This window comes from Equus asinus, chromosome 5 (assembly GCF_041296235.1).
Source record: "Equus asinus isolate D_3611 breed Donkey chromosome 5, EquAss-T2T_v2, whole genome shotgun sequence".
NCBI lineage: Eukaryota > Metazoa > Chordata > Mammalia > Perissodactyla > Equidae > Equus > Equus asinus.
Genome location: NC_091794.1, coordinates 69821754 through 69843382, shown reverse-complemented (window position 1 = coordinate 69843382; position 21629 = coordinate 69821754). Strand labels below are relative to the sequence as shown.

The 21629-nt window shown below is 52.6% G+C and overlaps 1 protein-coding gene across 3 annotated transcripts; it reads right to left on the bottom strand.

Annotated features, from left to right (window-relative positions):
• Positions 1 to 1208: 1208 nt before the first annotated feature.
• Positions 1209 to 10460, bottom strand: PARS2 (prolyl-tRNA synthetase 2, mitochondrial). Of its 3 annotated transcripts, none has more exons than XM_014844371.3 (2): positions 10331 to 10460; positions 1209 to 5877 (listed from the first exon to the last, which is right to left on the bottom strand). In XM_014844371.3, exon 2 carries the CDS (start codon positions 5846 to 5848, stop codon positions 4430 to 4432), a length of 1419 nt encoding a protein of 472 aa, XP_014699857.2. In that variant the 5' UTR covers positions 5849 to 5877; positions 10331 to 10460; the 3' UTR covers positions 1209 to 4429. The 3 variants fall into 3 exon arrangements, with proteins under 3 accessions (XP_014699857.2, XP_070365937.1, XP_070365938.1); XM_070509836.1 differs by having other exon boundaries at positions 1215 to 6622; positions 10331 to 10401; XM_070509837.1 differs by having other exon boundaries at positions 1215 to 6251; positions 10331 to 10394.
• Between the last annotated feature and the right edge of the window lie 11169 nt (positions 10461 to 21629).

Below are 21629 nucleotides of genomic sequence, written 5' to 3'. Positions count from 1 at the left end.
CCGAGCACGTCGGATAAACCAGGCTGCATTCCAGGTGTTCCATGGGGACTGGCTCACTTAATCCTCCATCACCTCTAGGAGGCAAGCAGTTTTCCAACACCCTTTTACTGATAAGAAAAGCAGCACAGAGAGGGTAAGTAACTCACCTAAAGTCAGCTAGCTAGTGAAAAGTAGCCACAAGTTGAATTTGGGATGCCCCTAAGCCCTTCAGGAGCTATTAATAGTAACAAGACTGGACCCCGCCGTTGAGAAGCTGGCAGTAGACCCAGCGGCCCTGGCCTGCTCACTCCAAGGTCATGGCAAAGTCTGGCATTCACTGTCATGCAGGGTCCCCAACCTGTCCACCTGGGCAGAAGAACCCAGAGTCTGCAGAAAGCCCTCCCAGGGTCCCCAGCCGAATCCCCACAGCACCTGACACCCTGCCAACAGGGCTCCTGCCAGCCACCAGGTTTCTGGGTGAGGCTGGGTAACAAATTCCACCCTTGCAAACGGGGCGTCTTCAGTTACCATTAACCGTCAGGGCCTCCTCGCCACTCTCTTGGCCCTACAGTTTTCATTAGTCAAGGGCAACAGACCTTTAACCACGGAAGCTCATTAGCAGCTTTCGGAGCTGCTGGCTTATAGGAGTGGCCACCATCCCTGCACCGAGGTGGTGGTGCCTGAAGGAGGTGAGCCTAAAGGTGGTGAGCCTAAAGGTGCCACCCCATTCTGCTGGCCCCACACACCATCCACCACCTACTGGGTGCAAAGGGCTACCTGGCCTAATGTAAGGGCGGCTCACTCACTGAGCACCTGCTGGGCACCAGGCACTGCTGCCCTCCTTCTGACAGGAAGGGCAGGAAGGAGGAAGTGTCTGGCATAAGGTCACACAGCTACGGAGTGGCCCAGGTAGTCTGACTCTGGAGTCTGCAGCCTGCGTCACTATGATGTAAGTCATTATTCTAAAATAAGTGAAGTACCTTGACGTTTTTCAAATATTCCTTCAGTTTGCAGTAACATCATAAAAATATTTTCCCATTTTCCAAATTACAGAAAACTTTCCACATTATAAAAACTTTTCCTAACTCTAACACAAAGCCCTACCTGCCCTCGGATGCACAGCAATCCATTCTAGAAAGCACTCTGGCGTCTCTGCAGAAGTGGATGGTGGGAACTCTGTGAACAGGCCTGGCACTCAAGCAGTTAAGGAAATGACAATTTCAACAGATCTCTGCAAAGCTCCTTTATTGATGGCCCAGCAGGTGTTTCTTCCATTAAAACACAGAATATTAATGGAGCCCTCGATTTACATTCTAAGCGAGATTTACACAATGGTTTTGTTATGCAGCAGCCTTTGTCCCCAAGTATTTATTCTGCTAAATATTTCCCAGCTGGTTGGTTCCAGACCTCCCCAAGGAATGAGCAATGATAATACAGCCTGTACCTGCTTGGACCTGTTATTTTGCCAGCATCCCCATTTCATCAATTAACGGCAAGAGGTAACATTGGCAAGTTAGGAAGGAAAGAGTAAGGTATGCAGTTCGAATATTTCTGTCTCTCCCTAAGGAGGTGGAGCCATCCCACAGGCGTTACTTACTTCTTGCTGATGGCATTCCCCAGGAAGGTAAAAGCACCATATCGAGAACAGAAGATCCGAGTCTGGAGATCAAGTTACCAGCAGAACCAGAGCTCCGATGGGCGTACTTCCTAAGCCGTCTGGCATGAAGGAGGTGATTCCTGAGAGCACACTAAGGTTAAGCGCTTCATATAAGCAGGCTCAGCGACCCCCGGACAAGAATGGGAGGTGGTGCCATTGCCACGTGTGCATCTTAGAAATGAAGAATCTGAGACACACAAAGGGCAAGTAATTTGTCTAAGGTCACATCCCTGGTAAGTGGTGGATCTAGGATTATGTCTCTTCACGGTTCTGATCCTCCACCAAATCACAGTGGCCTCGGCTTCTAGAAGAAACATTGGCTTAGCAGCTGGGACACCTTGGCTGCAGTTCAGCTTGACCTTGGGCAAATCACTGTACTCTCCGTATTTGTCTATTTATTGCAAAAAAGAGGATGGGTACCTGCTTCACACCTATAAGGCTTTGTAGCTCAAAGGCTGATCCAGCCAGACCTCTCAACGCAACAAGATCGACGGGAGGTGGCCCGATTTAGGGGACATGGCACCTGGCCTGCAGTCAGGTCTTTTGCTAATCAGATGGTATGCGGCAGGTTAATTCCCACTCCAGGCCTGCTTCCCACGTGTGAAAGGAGGGCTGGACAGGCGGGCTCCGAGTTCTCCTCTGATCTAAGTTCCACGATTCCACAACGTCCTCAATCATTCTATAACTCACACATTTACGAAGAGTTTAAAATTAATTGGTTCTCTATTCCTGGAATCTGGCTTTTTAAAGTGCTTACATTAGGCTAGCCTTCCAAAAGTAAGGAAGCTTATGGAGCACAAATTTAAAATAAAAAAAAAACAACTTAAAGCAGTCATCCACACAAACTCTAATTTCTCACCTTCTTTAGGCTAATTTGATGAGACAGACAAACTAACTCAGTTTTATTTACTGCAATCACTTTTGCCCAGGCAGGGGCCGTGCCGTGCAGTGGGAAGGGCACAGGTTTTGGTTAACAGTTGGATTCCAGCTCTGACACCTATGGCTGTGCATCCTTGGGTAAGTTGCTTCAACGGAGCTTCAGGTTTCCTCAGCTGTAACATGAGAATAGGCGCACCTACCTTGCGGTTTTAAGGTCTGAAAACGGTACATAAAAGTGCCTCAGGGCACAGTGGCACAGGGCAGTCCTCAACAGATGATGGCGAGACCATTACAAGCAGAGAGCTCATATCCGTCTGATAATGTACAACCGAAATTACCCAGAGAAACGCTCAGCTACAAAGTGGCCTCAGAGAAGGCGCTCCCTGTCCACCGGGAGCTCTCGATCCACTCTGTGCGTTAGGATCCCCCAGGGAGCTTCACCATGCCCAACGCCCAGGCCACAGCCCAGAGCACAACCTCTGGTGGGACCCAGGGGATTCCAATGTGCAGCCAAGGGTACGACCCCCTGCTTTACAATCTCACCTTCTTGGGTCGGCCCTCAGAATCCACATCTCCTGGCCTGGATGCTGGGCCGAGAGCTCCAATGGCAGGCCTGGAGCCACTAAGGCCTGGTCACGCACATTCACTTGGTAACCTCATGTGTGAGCGTGGGGGTGAGGGTCCTCTAGCACTAACAGGCTGCTGGGAAGCTGGCAGGTGGAACAAGTGGCCAAGACGAGAACTGCAGTGGGCTAGGAACCAGCCAGGACCCTGGCCTCAGGGAGCTGACCACCAACTACAAGAGGCTGGTCGCTAACGGTGAGCGGTGTGCACCCAGCAAGGATGCTGTCAGTGCTGGACCGAAGTGCTGGGGCAGAGGGAAAACCACTTCCAGGGGCCACCAGCATGTCTTCAGCAGGCACCGGCCTTGAGCTTGGCCTTGACAGATTCCTGTTAGATTCAGGCGTGCTGAGACACTGAGCGGGTGAGCTGGTAAGCAGGAGCAACGAAAGCGGGTGGCACTGCCGGGGCAGCTCGGGTCTGCTCCATTTTCCAGAGAATTCAGGCAAAGACCTTAATATGCACCCCTGTTGTGGCTCCAGGATCCAGCTCTGCCCCTGGGACAAGGTCACAGTGGCACGTGAAGCCTGCTATCCCTGATATTTGTGAGAAGAAATGGTTTAAAACATTTTTCTAGCCACCCAATTTTTTTTTTTTGAGTGTAGAAACCGAAGAAAAAAGTCTCAAGGTGGGAAGCTGCCGCACTGCTGAAATGGCAGCTGGCACCATGTTACAAACAGACGTGCAAGGCTCACCTCATAGGCCGACTCTGCTCAATCCACAGACCACAGTCTCAGTGCTCGGCTGCCTCAACAGAGCCAGGTCTCCAGAGGTGTTTCTGGGCCATTAGCTAATTATACTAACCTTCTGTGTAGCTTAGACTACGGAGGAGCAGAGGAACCAGGTCTGCCGGCCATGAACCTCTTGTGGAACCCGCCAGTGACAGCCATTAAACTTTATAGATCTAGTTCCATTTTCCCACATCACAGATGGGGAAACTGAGGCCCCCGCAGGGGCGGGACATGACCAAGTGAAGGAGGGCTGGTGGGCCTGCTCTCCAGACCGAATGCAGCAAGAGGCGCATGGCTGGATAGCCAGAGCCGGAGGGCCTCGGCCATCAGCCAGGACTCAACTGAGACGAGAAAGGCAACTTGCCTAAGGGCATGATGAGAACTCGGCTCTTTCTTGCCTCTCTGCCTCCTAAAAGCAGCTTCCACAATGGAATATAAACATAAATATAACACGGTCTCAACTTCCCTGGGCCGCCGCATTTCTGGGGAGACCAGCCCGGGAAAGGAGTGCAGGAAGAGACGGTGTTGGAATGGACGGCACGGCTGTGAGACAGGCCCGGGTTCAGACAACCTGCACTTGGCTCAGTAATCCCACGACCCCTTCTTTGGTGAGGAAGACCACCTCTCCAGTGTTCTGGCACCAAACCTCATAATGTGCAGGGGCCTCCAGGGCCCTCTTGCCAGCGATGATCACGAAGGGGTAGCCAAACTTGTTGGCGTCTTTCAGTCTGTTTCCAATGGTCAGATGGGTCCTGTCGTCCAGCAGGACCTCCCCGCGAAGCTGCGGCACCGCCTCTGTGATGTGGTCGTACAGGTGCCCCGCGAGCTCTGCGGCCACCTCCTCCTTACTGCCCTTCTTGGGGGGGATGAGGCAGACTTGGTAAGGGGCCAGGAGGCCGGGCCAGCGAAGGCAGTCTTCTGTAGAGAGAACTTCAATGGCAGCAGCCAAGATCCGGGTCACACCCAAGCCATAGCACCCCATTTCAGCCAGGGATGGCTTGCCGTGGACGTTGGTAAACTGGGCATTGAAAACGGAAGAGTACTTGGTGCCCAGGTAAAACGTGTGCCCCACCTCAATGCCTTTGGTTTCCGTCAGCGGTCCCTGGCAAGCAGGGCAGTTTGTCTGTGACAAGTCGAGTGTCTCCACGTTGGCCGAGAAGCTGCAGCTGGGGCAGACTGCAAACTGGTCCTCTCCAACATCCGCTGGCAGCTGGAACTCGTGCGACGTCGTGCCCCCGATGCTGCCCACGCCGGCCTGGACTTTGACACACGGCAGCCCCAGCCTGGCAAACAGGCTGCTGTAGGCATCACACACCAGGCCGTAGGTCTGCCGGGCGGCCTCTGGGGAGGAGTCGAAGGTGTACATGTCCTTCATGTAGAACTCTCGTCCGCGGAGAAGACCAAAGCGGGGCCTGGGCTCATCCCGAAACTTCCTCGTCACCTGGTACAGCAGGAAGGGAAGCTGCTTGTAGGACAGTGTCTTCTGGGAGGCGACCAGGGCTGTAACGGCTTCCTCGTGAGTTGGTCCTAAGCAGTATTCCTTGCCGTGTCTGTCCCTAAGTCTCAGCAGCTCCTTGCCCATCAAGTCCCAGCGGTTGGTGGCTCGCCAGAGCTCTGCCGGGCTGAGGCTAGGCATGCTGACCTTCTGGCCCCCGATGGCCCACATCTCCTGGTCTATCACTCGCACAAGCTTCTCCAGGGCACGGACAGTGTACGGCAGGAGGTGGTAACAGCCGGGGCTTGCTGGGTGGATGAGGCCCACCTGCAGCATGAGCCGCTGGCTCTTACAGGTCAGGTCGCCAGATCCACCCTCCAGGGAGGGCACCTGGTCTTCTCGAAGGTTCTGTGGCTGGAACATGCGGGAGAGCACCAAGCGCTTCCCTCTCCCTGGGGCACAGTGGTGAAACCTGCAGGGAATGGACCCAGAGAGCTGGCGGCTGCAGGCGGCCAGTGCTCTGCATCTTGTCAGCAGCCCTTCCATGACACCCTGGCACAGGGACACGCTGGTGCCTGGAGAGAAATGAGTCGTGCGGAAATAAGTGTTAACTGTGTTCCGAAACCATGAGGCAGCCAGCTTGGTCTGGTCTCCAACAAGCTTCTAAGACAGCCCCTGGTTTTGCAGACGCAAATCCTCTCATTTCTAATATCCTAGCAGATCAAAGGATTACTTCTCTTAGCTCTTACTGCCATTAAAAAACAAATCACTATTTCCCCATTTATACAAACATAACAGCGCACTGCGGGGGACGCTGCACATGGTGACTGCTCAGACTCTGGAACCGGGCAGCCAGGATTCCAGGTGGGCTTCCTGCTGACTGACCCCGTGGAGCTCAGCACGTGTGCTTGGTTTCTTCATCCGCACGATGGTAACACCACAGGACCTCCTTTGTAGGTTTATTGTAGGAAGTTAGAAGAGTTATAAAAAGTTATTAGAACAGTACCTGGCCCATTCTATGAGCTCAATCAATGTTCGCTCTTGTTATAGAAAACTGGAAAAAACAGAAACAAAAAAGAAAAGGAAAACAGGGGCTGGCCCCACTGCCTAGTGGTTAAGTTTGGCATGCTCCGTTTTGGCAGCCCGGGTTCATGGGTTTGGATCCTGGGCACAGACCTGCACCATTCATCAGTCAAGCTGTGGAGGCATCCCACATACATACAAAACAGAAAAAGGTTGGCACACATGTTAGCTCGGGGCGAATCTTCCTCAAGCAAAAAGAGGAATATTGGCAACAGATGTTAGCTCAGGGCAAATCTCCTTCAGCAAAAAAAAAAAAAAAAAAAGAGAGAAGGAAGAAAGAAAAGAAAAGGAAATCAACTATAATTCCTTGGCTGGAGACAACCGCTGCTGTCTCTTTGGCCAGCCCTGTCCTTTGCCCACATCCCGCCTTAAATGTCCTGTGCCTCTTCCCTCCTCACAGCACACGCTCCCTGGTCAGGCCCCGTGCTGATGACTTGGAATCAACATCTCCAGTCTGTACGTGTCTCTCGAGCTTCAGACCTGCCTCTGCAGCTGCCTCCTGGAGAACACACTGCACGGAATTCCAACTTGGCACCCCAGGAGGAACTCAGCATCTTCCCTGCAAACCCGCTCCCCCTCTGGGGCTGGTATCCCTCGGCAAGGGACTGCCAGCCACCCTTGGCCCAAAGCAGAAACCCGGCTTCACCCACTCTGCCCACATTCACAACCCTCTGGGCCCTGTCTGTCATTCCCGCTTTCATGTGCTGTTCATTCTGTCCCCTCTCCCCCCTCCACAGCTTCCGCCCGGCTCCAGGCCACCAGCACACTCACCTGGGCTATTCCAACAGCCTCCTCACTAGGCTCCCAGCTTCCATCCCTATCCTCCTCCAATCCATTCTCCACGCTGCAGCCACAGGGGACACTTCCAAAACTTGCACAGTAACAGTTTTTCTTGCCTAAAGTCCTCTAACAGCTTCCTGCTACCCTTAGAATCAGGTCTAAGTTTTTCTCCTTCACGGTGCACACCACCTCAGGTGAGCTGGCTGCCAGCCCCCTCTGGTCCTGTCTCACCAATCGCCCTCCTGTGTGCCACACTCACTCTTAAACACGCTGTCCCTTTTGCGTACCAACATCAGTTCCTCCCCAGGCCTCAGGATTACCATCCCGTCCTCTAGAATGGCTTCCTTGTCCCACTTCCATCCCCTGAGACCAGCTTCTCCTGCAGCAGCCCGCTGAGGCCCTATCAAACACCAGTCGCTCTTTGGAGTCACTGCCCACGTGGCGGCCTGTCTTCCCCAGGCAGTCAGCTTGGTGCAGGCCAGGACCACATGTAACCCGCTCTCCACTCAGCACATGGCAGGGGCCTGCCAGGCACTGTCTAGTGAATGAGCACGTGTGTTTCTCTACGATTTTATTAAAGTCACACATTCCTGAGGGCAGTACAGCATTCCACTGATGGACTGACTATATCAAAAACGATTCTTCTACTACCAGAGAATAGTCAGTTTTCTCTTATACATAATCTATAATGAACAGAAGGCTTTTTTCCTGTCTTTTTCTGTTTTTTTGGTTATATATTTGGGAGAGATTTTCAGGAATGGAATTACCGAGTCAAAGGGTATGAACTCTTTCAAGGTTCTTGACTTATATTGCCAAATTTAGTGAGCGCCTCTACTCTTCTGCAAAGCTCCCCCGCAGCAGCCGAGAGCGGGTTACTGACTCCTCCCAGCTCTGGGAAGCTGGGCTCCCCCAGGTGGTGACTCCAGCTCTCTGCAGTCTCAAGTCCTCCAGCTGGGCCCCTCCAACCTCACGTGGCTGCATCCATTACCCCCTGCACTGTACAAATATTATCATTTCCCACGTGGCCTACGACCTGAAAAAGCTTGGCAGGCACTGCCACAGGGCCCTAGTGTGACTGCACAGAAAAGTACAGTCCTGGAGGCCAGGCACATGTGGTTCACACCTGGCTCCATCACTTGAGGTCCCTCCTCAGGCCAGTGGCCCAAGCCTGAAACTCCTTCATCCTTGACTCCCCCTAATGCAAATGACTCTGTCTCCAAGATTTCTCTCAAGCCCACCCTCTCCTTTCTGGCCTTTACTGCCTCAACCTTGGGTTGGCCCCTAAGTACTGCCTGCCACATTACAGTAGCCCAGGGGTTCTGAAATTTAAGTGAGCACCTGAATCACCTGGAGGGCTTGTTAAAACACTGATTGTGGGGCCTCACTCCCAGAGTTTGATTCAGTAGGTGTGGAGCGTGGGCAAAGAACTTGTATTTCTAACAAGTTCCCAGCTGATGCCAATGCTGCTGGTCCACACAGGGACCACACTGGGAAAACCACTGTGGGAGCTAACTGTTCACTCTGATTTAGACTGTAAAGTCCAGGTGGGCAGTAACTATGTCTCTTTTATTCCAGGTTATATCCACAGCATCCATCATGGTGCCTGGACACAGTGGACACTCAATAAATGTCTATCAATGAATGACCTGAATGACTCTTGACCCCTCTCTGTCCAGTCTTCATATTACAATTAAAAAGATAGTTGAATCAATTGCTCCCCTGCTTATAACCCATTAATGGCTCCTCATCATAATTCTCTCAAAATGGTACTAAAGCCTCTTCATATTTTGATCCCAACACACCTCTTCCAGCTTCTTATCCTACCACTCCCAAAATGTGCCCCAAATTGCTCATCATTCCCAGAATAGGCCACATTCCCCACAGGAACTCCAATTCACCACTCAGGGCTCACGTACTGCAAGAAGCTGCCTCCAACCCCTGACAGAGATGGTCACTTCCTTCTCTGTGCTCCCCCTGCACACACCCCTTTATAGTTTACTGCACTGGGGACTAATTTTCAAAAATGTTTTTGAGAAACTGCTGCGGCCAGACATTGGGAGTGAATGATGTCTGATGTCGTGTTCCTCCATAAAGCTAGGAGTTCATGAGGTTTCCTATATTTTTAGATTCCAGGGCCCAGCACAATGTCTAATATTGAGGCTATTATTAGTAACGTTTGTTGATCAAATATATTAGGAAAGAAAGAGCAAAGTGGAGGGGTGCAATGGGATAACTATCCGGATAATTCAAATAAGAGCCTTAGGCCCTCTGCCCCAATTCCCAATGTGTGCCCGTCCCCAGACCCGTCAGTTTACACACTAGAGAATAAGTACTATTATCTCAGTTGTTCCAGGTTATTGAGACAACACCTTGAAAGCAATACAGTAACTAACGTGTCCTGCACCTCAGGCTCTGGCAAAGAGCCTCTGAGTCACCCAATCATTCAATAAATTTTTACAGAGCACCCACTCTCCTTCCAGCACAGGCCCTTTTCAAGGTTCTGACTCACAACGGCCGCAAACCAATCAGGAGAGCTGAGCCTGCAGTGCTCACAACATGCCTGGTACAGTAAGTCCACAAGTGTTTGCGATTATCATCATCATCATGCCCAACTTACAGAAGAGGGAGGCTCAGAGACATGGGGGCACTTGACACAAACGACACAGCAGGGATGAACGCAGGGCCACACCTGCAAGGCAAGGGCCCCGCCTCCAATTCCCACGAAGTTTCCATCAAGGGCCGTGCTGCATAAAACAGCTGTGCAACCCCAGACCTGGTTCTGAGAACTGGCTCCGCCTTCACTGGGTGGGCGACCCTGGTCAAATATTTGACTCCTCTTTCCCGACCTCAGTTTTCCCACACGTAAAATGGGAAGGTTGGCTCAGTCACCAGGTGATCCCTGAAGGCCTTTCCAGGGCTGGCCCTTCCAGGAACACCGTGACACTCACAACGACCCGAGGTAGACAAGGCAGTCCTCCCTCGTTTTACCACGGACGAAACTGTTAGCCAAGAGTTTCTGCGACTGTGACCCCGCCCCGATCCAAGGACAGGATGCACGTGGGAAAGCGGAAGCCAAGGTCCTAGGTCTCCGCGCCCAGAGGCCAGCCCTCTCCTCACTCCCCGTCCCCCGCCCGTCCCTCCGCCCTCGCCGTCACCCACGCTCACCAGGCGCAGTCCCCGCAGCACCAGCCCAAGAGACCCCCCGGACCGCCGCGCCAGGCCAGCGCGCCTGCGCCAGGGCCGAGCCCGCCCCCTGCCCTTCTCGCCAATCACAAGGCCGCGCTCGCGGGGGCCGGCCCCGCCCCGCTCCAGCCGCACGCGAGAGGCTTTCCGGAAGCTAGGCGGAAGAGAGGGAGCCCGCTCCCCGCAGGACCGTAGATTGGCCTGGGCGGCGACGAGGAGAGCGCCGTTCCGGAAGTGCCCTCTAGGATTCGCGGAGGTGTAACTCTGTGGTCAAAGCCGAGGTTCTCAGCCTGGCGTTACACGGGCTGCCAGAGCCCGCCCCACTCTCTGCAGGCGCGCGGCGGGAGATGTGTAACCATGGCAACAGTGGGCAATGCAGTGTCCAATCTACCGTATTTTACAGGGTTTCGATTTTAATGACTTTAAATAGTTGGAAAAAGGCACCTATATTACAAAGCCTAAGACAGTCTTTAAGATACTAAAGCAAACTTTGATTCACAAATTTTTTTTGGAGGGGGGGAAGATTAGCCCTGAGCTAACTGCTGCCAATCTTCTTCTTTTTGCTGAGGAAGACTGGCCCTGAGCTGACATCTGTGCCCATCTTCCTCTACTTTATATGTGGGACGCCTACCTCAGCATGATGTGCCAAGCGGTGCCATGTCCGCACCCAGGATCCGAACCGGCGAACCCTGGGCTACGAAAGCAGAATGTGCACACTTAACCGCTGCGCCACCAGCCCAGCCCCACAAAATATTTTTTGAACAGTAGCCATGTACCAGTCACTGTTGTAAAAACTGGGAACAGTGAACAAAACAAACGAAATTCTCTGCTTTCAATGTAGCTTGCATTCTAGTGAGAAGAGACAGTGAATAAACCGATACAGTGAAACTTAAGGGGTGTGGGCAAAGAACCCAGTAATCAGGATAGGTAGTATTTTAATGATGCAATTAAGTTTTTAAAAAATGCAAAAAAAATACACGATGAACAAAATGTCAACGTTTTAAATAAAAACGGTATCCATCAGTTAGATGGTGTTAAACACTATGGAGGAAAATTAATCAGGGAAGGGAATGGTTGGAGATTGAGAGGTTGCTATTTAATATAGGACAATCAGGGAAAGCCTCATCCGAGCAGGTGACATCTTGGCAAAGACCTGAAGGAGACTGAGAGAGCCTTGCAGATATCTGGAGGTAGAATGTTCCAGACACAGGGAACAACGAGTGCGAAAGCCCTGAGGCGGGAGCTGCGTATCATGTAACGCTACCCCACTAATAACAGCTGTAGTTTACTGAGGGCCTAAAATGTACCAGACCTGATGCAAGACACTGGTGCTTCTGACACTGGCTCCAGAAAGCTCTCAGCCCACCAAGATCTGCCGGGAACAACGCGCTGTGATCAGCAGTGTGACGGGGCTGAGAAAGTCCCGTGGGAGCACTTGGAAAGGAAGGCTTCACTGAGGAGGTGAGTTTTGTGTGGAGCCTGAAGAACAAGTGGGGTTTGCCAGGACAAGGATGGCAGTGCAAGAGGAGTGGAATGTCCAGGCTGAGGGACCAGGACACTCACAGGCACAGAATCAGGAAATGATGAGCGGGTGTGAGGAGTGAGGGAAGCCTGGAGTGTGGTAGGATTTGCGTCTTCATTTCCCACTGCTCCCAACACAGGGCTGACACACAGGCCAAAGCAGTGGTTCTCAACCTTGACTGTGGTGGAATCACGTGTGCCCCAGCTCCAGCCTGGAGGTGCTCGTCAGCAATCTGGGGTGGGCCTGCGCACCTACTCCAGAATCCCCCAGATGATCCTAATGCGCAGCCTGAGCTAGATTGGCTGGGCTAGAGGACAGGCATCAGACAACCGGGCAGGGGCGGGGGGCGGGGCGGAGACCCATGTCATCATCTTACAGTTGAGGAAAATACAGCTTGGGTGGACCCCACGATGGGCATGTGCCCACCAGCTAGGAGGCCGAGCAGAGCTGGGCTGGACCTGAGCTCTCTGCCCTGAGTGCCCCCGGGCCTCTGCAGCCCAGGCCCGCGGTGGGGCTTTCCCCAAGGTGCGCAGGGTGGAAGGTTTACTGGAGCTCCTCTCTGGCGGCCGGAGGTGAATAATCTTCAGTATATTTCGGGATCCAAAGTAGCCTTATATTTCTCCCTGCTCCCCATGCACGTTATTCCATCCCGTCCAATCCCGGAAAAGCCAGGCGTCGGGCCTCTGCACCCTGAGGTGTTAATTATTTCTCAATTAGCAGTTCCCAGGCTGTAGAGCATCGTGGTGTGGAGAGGCCTAATGACTTGCCGTGTTTATACACCCCCATATCGTCAAAGCACTTTACCAATGGCAACTAATTAATGCTCACGGCCCCCTTGGGAGGCAGGCCCAGCCACGGCTGTGTTTTACTGCGGGTTTGCAGGAGGCTCTGCAGCCTGGAGCTGGCTTGAGCAGGCTCTCTCTCGGCCGTGGTCAGAGTGGACTGGCTCCCCAGTGAGAGAGTCCAGGGTGGGGGAGTCCCAGAATCTAGCCCTGTCTTGCTAGCAACTTCCTGTGTGACATTTCAGTCAATCAGTTGATCAGCCATTTATTGGTTGCCTTGATTTACAGAGTTCATTCATGCTTAAAACCCCACAAGTTCCCTAAGACAGAAAAAAAAAAAACCCAGAAAAAAATCCATTCATTCATTCTTTCATTGTCCCCAAAAACAAATCAAAAGAAAAGAACCCCGGGCCAGCCTTGGTGCCCCACAGCCTTGGGGACACAGCACGCACTTAGTGGTGGCCACTGGCCACTGGCCAGACTGGGAGGCCCTTGGGGGCAGGCACAGGTTTTGCTCTTTTTCATATCCTGAGTCCTGAGCGGAGAGCCTGGCCCATTTGGGGATCAGCAAAGGGTTTTGCTTTTGTTTGTTTTAATATATCAAGCAATAAATGAATGGATGGTTTGTCCCACCTCAGGCTAGAGCTCCTCTGAGGACACACTGAGTCATCCCTGAATCCAGAGCCCATGGCCTGGCACAGAGAGGGGCTCCGGGTGTGTGTTGAATGAACAAGTGAAGGCAGCGTTCATGGTGAACTCCCTGACCTCAAGTGGCCCATAGGCTCCTGGAGAGGCTGCCTCTTAAAGTGGCGGTCCCAGCAGCCTGTGTTGAGAAGCTGTGAAGAGGGAGAGCAAGACGCCGAGGGAGCAGCACTGCAAGGACATGGCGGTGGGATCACGGAGGGCTTCTTGGAGGAGGGGACGTGGAATTGAGCCTTAAAGGATTACTAGGAGCTTCCCAGGCTGAAAGAGGGGCAGGCAGGCGCAATGTAAAGAAGAGGGCATCAAGATAGTTCTGGCTGGAGCACAGCGCACACCCAGGCTGCGAGTTTCTCTTCATTGTTGAGGCCAGTGAAACATCTCCCATGAAGAATGATACTCCCTCCCCGCCCCAAAACACACACATCCATTCTGAGGCTTAGCCCAAAACAACTCCTCTTCTGGAAAAATCCCTGGACATTTTGCATTCCACTCTGCAGCGCGTAATTGTTATAATTTGAAAAAAAAGTTTAATTATCGCTCCAGGAAGACAGTGTCCTCCTCTGCTGAGGACACTGACCAGTGTGGGGAGCAGGCCTGCGGGCAACAGAAGGGTTTTACGCCAGGGAAGAACAGGGTCCACTGTGTTTCTTTGCCTGAGTGAGGTGTGAACTCAGATTGGAGGAAGAAATGAGGAGAGAGGCCGGATAGGGGGCACCTGCAATGGCCCAGACTGGGGCAGAGGGTGGGAGAGGAGGGGACAGATCCGGAAAGCGATGGGGACAGTCCACCCGATGGACTCCTGAGCCCGTCCCTCCCCCGCCTCCGGCCCCGTTGGCCCAGATTGGCCCAGACAGGCTGGACTGGAGGTGGGAGGGCCGCCTTGATGTGGAGTCCTGCCTGGCTGCTTCCCAGCTGTGTGACCTCGGGCCAGTTGCTCCCGCATTTCTTCATCAGTAACACGGAAATCATAGTACTAGCACGGAGGAGCGTTGGGAAGATTCAGTGAGAGATGTAATTGAAGCATCCAGCTCATCCGTCAACCCATTCTGACTCTGGGGACCCCATGGCTCCCTCATCATAAGGAAAGAACCGTCATTCTGCTGCCACCCCGGGTTCTGAAGGACTCCCCACTCCCGCTGCCGTGTGGGACGCCCGTCCCCTTCCGTCTTCAGGCGCTTCTTCTCCTTGGTCACAGAGCGCACCACCTGTTCATTCGTTCACTGTCTAAGTCTAGGATAATTAGAGATGGAAGGGGACTCGGAAGATGGGCCTCTCTTCTTCTCAAGATTACTCAGCATTGAAGAGTGTAGCCACCGCACATCATTATCATCATCATTGTTCACATTCGTAGCGTGAGCCCTCGCTATATGCCAGGGACCATATTAGACACTTCACATCCCTGTCTGATTAAATCCTTAGAATTTCCCCGTGACGTATAAATATCACTGTTATGCTCATCTTACAGATGAGGCAACCAGGGCTTGGAAAGGTTGGTGAGCTCGTCCATTTTCAACACAACCAGTGGAAGCGGGAGAGAGGATTCGTCTCCAGGTCTCTGTGGGCACAGCCTGATCTCCACACTCACAGCCGCCAGTGGCAACTTATTTGTCTCAAATGTGTCTTGACCCGTAATCAAAGTTGTGGGAGCAGTCACCCAAAGAGACCCTTTCTGTTTGGCTGGGTCCCTTCTCTCTGCAGGTCCACTCCTGAGGCCCCTCATTAGGAATGCTTTCTTGAAGCTCCCATTGGTGGGGACTCCACTCCTCTCTGAATTTTGTCCGAGTTGCTCATCTGGCCGTTTGCTCTTTGAGGGGTGTTACAGCTAAGTGTGTCCGGGTGGTGGGCAAACAGACCTGAGTGCAGATCCTCACTCTGTCACCCTCTGACTGTGTGCCTGGGGGTGAGATGCTCCACCTCCCTGAGGCTCACATGCCTCATCCTTAAAATTGTAGTGAAACCCCCCCCATGGAGCCTGGATGAAGATGCACGGAGGATGCCCACAGAAAGGGCTCAGCATAGTGCCTGGTACGTGGTCAGGGTTCAGTAAGGTTTACTATTATGATGATTATTATTATCAATGAAAGTGCCCTGGCTGGCACAGTGCCTGGCATGCAGTAGGGCATGTAGCACACACAGAGTTTGTCTCTTCACCCCCACAGACTGGGAGCTCCCAGAGGGGAGGGCCCGGGTCCTGCTCATCTCTAGCCCCACCACAGTAAATCTGTTTACCATGTAAAAAGATTTTGCACACAGTAAATCACAACACCTATTTGCTGAATTAATGTCTTTCTAAATAATTCTCTCAATTCTTAAGAATGCCCTGCTAAAAATGCAACAAAGCAAAACCTCAGCAATAGTAACCTGTTGAACGACAACTCCTTTCCAAGCACCTGCTCCGGGTTAGCTCTGCAGAGCACCGGGCACGGCCAGAAGTCTGGGGCACAGTGTAGGGGCCCAGGGTGGAGGGCACCATCGCATGCCTGTGAGTTCTGGCTGTGGCTCAGCTGTTTCTCTCGTTACACTCATTCGGCAGGTTGATGGGAATTGAGTTCCTTCTAACAAGCCTTTGCCTTTTCTCCTTGGTGCAGGCTGGATGAGGTGTTGTGGACAGAGGTGGGGCTCATGGCCTCCAAAGCTGGTGGCTTCGAGAGAGGAGTATGCATCTGGACCCAAACAGACCTGGTTTTGCTCTCCAGCTCCAGCGCTTACTGGCTGTGTGACTTGTGGAAGGCACTTGACCTTTCTGGTCCTTGGCTCTACTCCAGTGGGGGCAGGAATCTCCTTGAAATGTTGCGAAGAGCAAGCAAACAACTTTGTAAACTGAAAGTTCTGTATAAATATTAGTGATAGAAGTACATTCAGATCATTCTCTTGTAAGATTAAGTGTGTAGTGAGATGATGACTTTTAAGTAATTACAAAAGATTATGAATGGAAGGCACCGGAAAGGGCCTGGCACCTGGTGCTCAAGACGGGATTACCTGCTGTTACTACTCCAGCGCGGCCCTCATCTGCTGCTCTGCCCGGCCGCTCTTCCCTGCCACGTCCGCATGGCCTGCTCCCTCACCTCCTTCAGGTCTTTGCTCGAATGCCAGCTTCTCAGTCAGGACTCTCTGTCACCCGATTTTTCACTGCAGTCCTCACCCCTCCCGGCCAGCGCTCCTCATGTCCTCTCCCTGCTCTATTTTCTCCATAGTGCTCATCACCATTGAACACAGTAAACGCCCGACCTAGCGTTTGGTTTGTCCGCGTTGCCTCTCCCGCCCCATCCCCAGCGGAACGTAAGCTCCATCCAAGAGGCTGGGGGTTTTTGTTTGCTTTGTTCATGTTCATCCCTGCTGCCCAGACAAAGGGGCACCAAACTTCTTCTGTAAAAGGCCAGAAAATAAATATTTTATGCTTTGCAGGCATATGGTCTCTGTTACAACTACTCACGTTATAGCATGAAAGCAGCCACAGAAATGTGTAAACAATTGAGCATGGCTGAGTTCCAATAAAACTTTATTTACAATAACAGGTGGTGGGCCAAATTTGGCCTGTGGACCATAGTTTGCCAACCCCTGGCCTTGATCATTGCCCGGCATGTTGTAAACGCTCAATAAATATTTGTTAAATGAACTAATTAGTGAATAAATGAATGAATGAACCCCAGACACCTGGTATAGTGCCTGATGCACAGCTGGTTCTCAATAAATGCATATTGCTTTCTGTTTTATACTTAATAAATACAAGATAGGCCACGATACATTCTATGAGAGGTACAAAGAAAGTGCCATGGGAGTATTGAGGTGGCAGAGTCCTCCTCTTGGGATGAGAGAGGACTTCAAAGGTGCTAAAGCTGGGCTCCCCCAGAAGCAGACCCTGGGTCCGGGACTCGAGGGCGAGCAGTTTATCTGGGAGGTGATCCCAGGAAGCACTGGCAGCGGATGTAGGAGCAAGAGAGGGACGGGCTGGAAATGATACAGGGTATGACAGTGAAGGAGCTGGTGACTGCTTGGCGAAAGAGTGTGGAATGTGCCTCCGAATTACCCTATCTCCTCCTTCCCCTGATGAGGCTGGGGTATTTGTCTTCCAGTTTCCATTGCCCATTGGTGACGGGCTGCTCCAGGGGCGTCAACTACCCAGTGCTCCCAGTCAGGTGGAGGGTGGCAGGGGCTTGCTAGGGGACCTGGTGGCTGAGGGGAGAGGGCACATGGCGGGCACAGAGGTGGTACTTGAGCTGGGCTTGCAAGATAATTACCTGCCGCCTCGTCTAAGGTACGGGCTTCACATCTTTGATGCCCACGGCAGAGCCTTGCCCTAAGGGACAGTCTCTAACAGCTGTTCTAGCTGATGGGGGGTGTGGGGTATTTTCTGACCCTTTCCCCCAGTTGGAAAACTCTCTGGGCAGGACTCTGAGCGGCCGAACGTGGGTCATCTGTCTGCATCTGTGGTCAGGGGCGGGGTGTTACGATTGGCAGCCCCCCCACCACTCAGGGTGGGGAAGGGGCAGGCAGCGGCCTAGGAGGAAGAGGCGAGCATTCCCAGCACAGAGGGGTGCTGGGCAGGTGGAACAAGAGCCCCACCACAGTAGGGGCTCTCGTGTTTGTTTCTTTGACTTCGTGGAGGAAAGAACTCAGAGGAGCTGCAGTTAATGAAAGAATTTCCATGCTCGAGTAGAGCAGGCCCCGCCACAGAGCTGGTGACTGGTTTGGAAACAGAAACATGAAAAATGCATTCTGATTTTTTAAGTGTTCGGTTTACAGAGCAACGTATGTGATAGAAGAGAAGGTAATCTAAACCCCAAATGGTTAAAAAGCCATTCATGAGTACTGTTTAGCCTGCCTGCCACTCAAGGCAGTGAGCAGGGACCTCAGGGAAGTTATTCAACCTCTGAGCTTCAGTTTCCTCATGTGTAAAATGGAGACAATGCCTTTACATAGCTAGCAGGCTTGTGAGGGTTGAGGGAGACGAGGCGTGTGAAGCATGCGCCGCAGTGACTGCCCAGGCGAGTTCTCAGTACGGAGTTTTGATAGTGATGATGATGACGATTTCCTTTGACTTCCCTGCGGAGCTCTCCCTGCTCAGTCAAACTGGTCTTCTGTGGCTACCTAGAGGCCAGCTGGGGCTTTTCCACAGCGCCCCAGGGGTTTTTGCTCACCACCGTCTCTCCAAGAACACCTCCCACCTCCTCTCATCCTCATCTCAAAACTGGAGAGGTTGTATTCCCACCAGCCCCGGGAGGTGGGAAAGGGCTCCAGGCAGGGGGACAGGGTGAGCAGAGGCAAGGAGCGGGAAGTGGGGGCCGCGTTCCTGTGCGCAGCCTGGAGCGGCTCCTGTGGGGAGCACCTGGGGCAGGAGGAGGGAGCTGGCTGTGGCCCATCAGGAAACCTTGCCAGTGACTTCGGCCCCACAGAGTTGGAACCAGAGCCGGGGAGGGTTTCCCCCTGGAAGCATGCCCACAACGCTGGGGACCTGTTTCCATCTGCTCATTTTACTGCTGAGCTGTAAAGTGCTAAATGTCATTATCCTCCCCTTCCTTAAACAAGAAAAAAGTTAACAGCCTGAGAAAAGGAGATATTTCACTTCATTTGGCATCCGGCCACCATCATTCACACAGGGTACTCCCTTGGGGCCTGATTAGGGACCGGGAGAAGCCCCGTTCTGTTCGGCTTTCAGCTGCCAGCACCTGCTCTGTGCAGGCTCTCGGCAGCGGGAGGTCAGGTCAAGCTCAGCCTGGCCACTGGCGGAGTAGACAGTCACCTTCTGAACAATTCAAACACTGTAATAGCTGCCACAACAGAAACCGAGAATGGGGGCCAGAGGGAAATGACTTGTTCAAGGTCATCCTGCTTCTTAGGGTCTGTTCTGTGTGGCCCCCAAAGGTGAACTTGACTTAGGAGATAGAAACTACAGAAAAGAAGATTTCAAGTCAATAGAAGGACAGACTCAGAAGACTTAGACATGGTGAAAAACGGATTGATTCCTTCGATAGGTAGTGAGCTGCCTGTCTTCCAGAGGTATGCAAGTGGTTTAGACACTCCTTTCAGAACACTCACTGTTGAGAGGAGTTCAGTCTAGATGGACAGGCTGGAAGAGGTGATGACTAAGGTTCTTTCCAATCTGAGATTCTAGAAAACTATAACTGAAAAATCTCACCTGTTTTCTTGATCTTTAACATGCCTTGCTCACACTGGCTAAAGAGGAGTGTCTAGCTGTCTGATGTTGGTGCTTAGACGCAGAGGGAAGAGTGGGCACGAGGTGTGATTCACCCTCATTACTCAGATTCTGGGGCCATGAGGCTTGGACTGCAGGTTCCCCTAAGAACTCCTGCTGCCTCAGCTGTGGGACAGACAGTTGTCCTCCCAGCCGCCCAGTGGGCAGGGGTGTTCTGCGGGGCTCAGAGCTGAAACCAAACAGAGATCACCTGCCCACTCGCCTCCCCCAACCAGCTGGAGCCACAGTCCCAGGGGACTGCCAGCCCTGGCCTTAGTAGTGGCTTCTGAAGAGGGGCGGCCAAGGGCCAGGTCCCGAGCCCCAGGGGCAGCCATCCTGTCCTCCCCACTGCTGGAAAGGCCACTGACACGGCATGAGTGTGGCCTGTATGGAGGGGTAGGGTAGCCAGCCCTGCCAGCTGAAACCTTTGATAGCTTCCCACTGGCCTTGCGGAGTCCCCACTGTGGCCCCCAGGGCCCTCACAAGCTGCTCTGTGGGGTCTAGCCTGTGAGCTCCCTGAAGGCAAGGGCAGGGTCTGTTTTGTTCTCCACAGTGGCCCAGAGTGTGGCACTGTACCTGGCACTCGGCCAGTGCTCGGTAAGAATTTGTTGAGTGGATGTGTGGAGAGCCTGCGGTCCTCCTGGACTTCACAGGAGTAACCTTGGTGCGGGCAGCAGCCCTGAGAGGGCAGAGGCTGTGGTCTGTGAGTCTGGAAGTGAGGCTCAAGTCGTTGCTTGACCTTGGTCCCATCCTGCTGTCTCACCTCAGTTTCCCAATCTGGGCCCCAGTTTCCCAGTTGCAGAATTGGGGAGTTGGCCTGAAGCTGGAGAAGAGATGGAAAGGAAGACCATGCTTTCTGGTTGAGCTCTGGGCCTCAAATGTCCTTGGGCTGTGCACCTGGCCCCAACTTCAGCCCTCGGGGACCTGGTGATGGAGTCTCCTGTTTGGGACTGAGGTAGTCATGCCTCCGCTGTGAGTTGACTCAGTTCAACAACCAAAACAGAGCCTGTCATGTGTGCCAGGCTCAGTGCGAGGCCACGGGGCCAAAGCAGATGTGGTTCCTGCTGTAATGAATCCAGAGTCAGGTGGGGGCAACAGACATGTTGAAATCATCATCATCCAAGGAGAAGGGAATAATTGCAATGGAGTGGGACACAATGCCCTGAGATGGATCTGTGCATAAAAGGGAAGGATCAACAAGAGCTGGGAGGATTTGGCAAGACCTCCTGGAGAAAGCACCTTTGAGCTGAGCACTCAGAATGGAAACTACAGGAAAAATGCTGGTGGACAAACAGGATGTACAAAGGCACAGAGGTGAGGCAGTCCAGGAGCAGGGGAGCTGGTACACTGGGGCAGGGAGCAGGTGAAGTGACAGGATGTGCTAGTGATCACAGGCCCAACTCTAGACCACAGGCAACACATCTCCCAGGAAGGCCATGTCCCAGGAGGCAGCACAATGAGGCAGTTTGGGTTCAAATCCTGGCTCTTCCCATCCTTATCCAAGCCTTCGTTCAGCTCTCAGTGTCCTCATCTGTAAAACGAGGATATAATGCCTACCCTTCAGGGCTGGTGAGAGGATGCAGAGTTCACACCTATGAAACTGTCTTGCACATAGGACGCAGTCCTGGAAATGGGGTTTCCTTTCTCTTTTTGGCTTTTGGATGGTATGCAGACACCTCTGAGAGAAGATCTGGTGGGTGTTCATTAGTCATTTATACAATTAGTGTGAATGAGATTATCAGAAAGGAAGGTCATTGAAAAGGTTTGACAGGAAGGGGAGGCAATGCAGGAGGAAAAACATGACCTTGGGGACAGGAAAAGCAAGGCAGGAAACAAACTGGGAAGCCTGGGGAAGCAGCAAACGTCACCAACTTCCCAATTTTGCCAGCAGACTGCCTTGAATTCAGTTTGTCTGTTTGGGAAAGCAGAAGAAAGAGATGGGTTCCCGTCCTAGGGAAGGTCGCAGGTCACAGTGGAAATAAAGAAACCTCAACCAAATTGGAGGGGGGGCGGCCTGCAGGGAGAGCTCTCACACCCTGTCACACATCATCAGTTACACCAAACAGGAAGAGACTGATATCT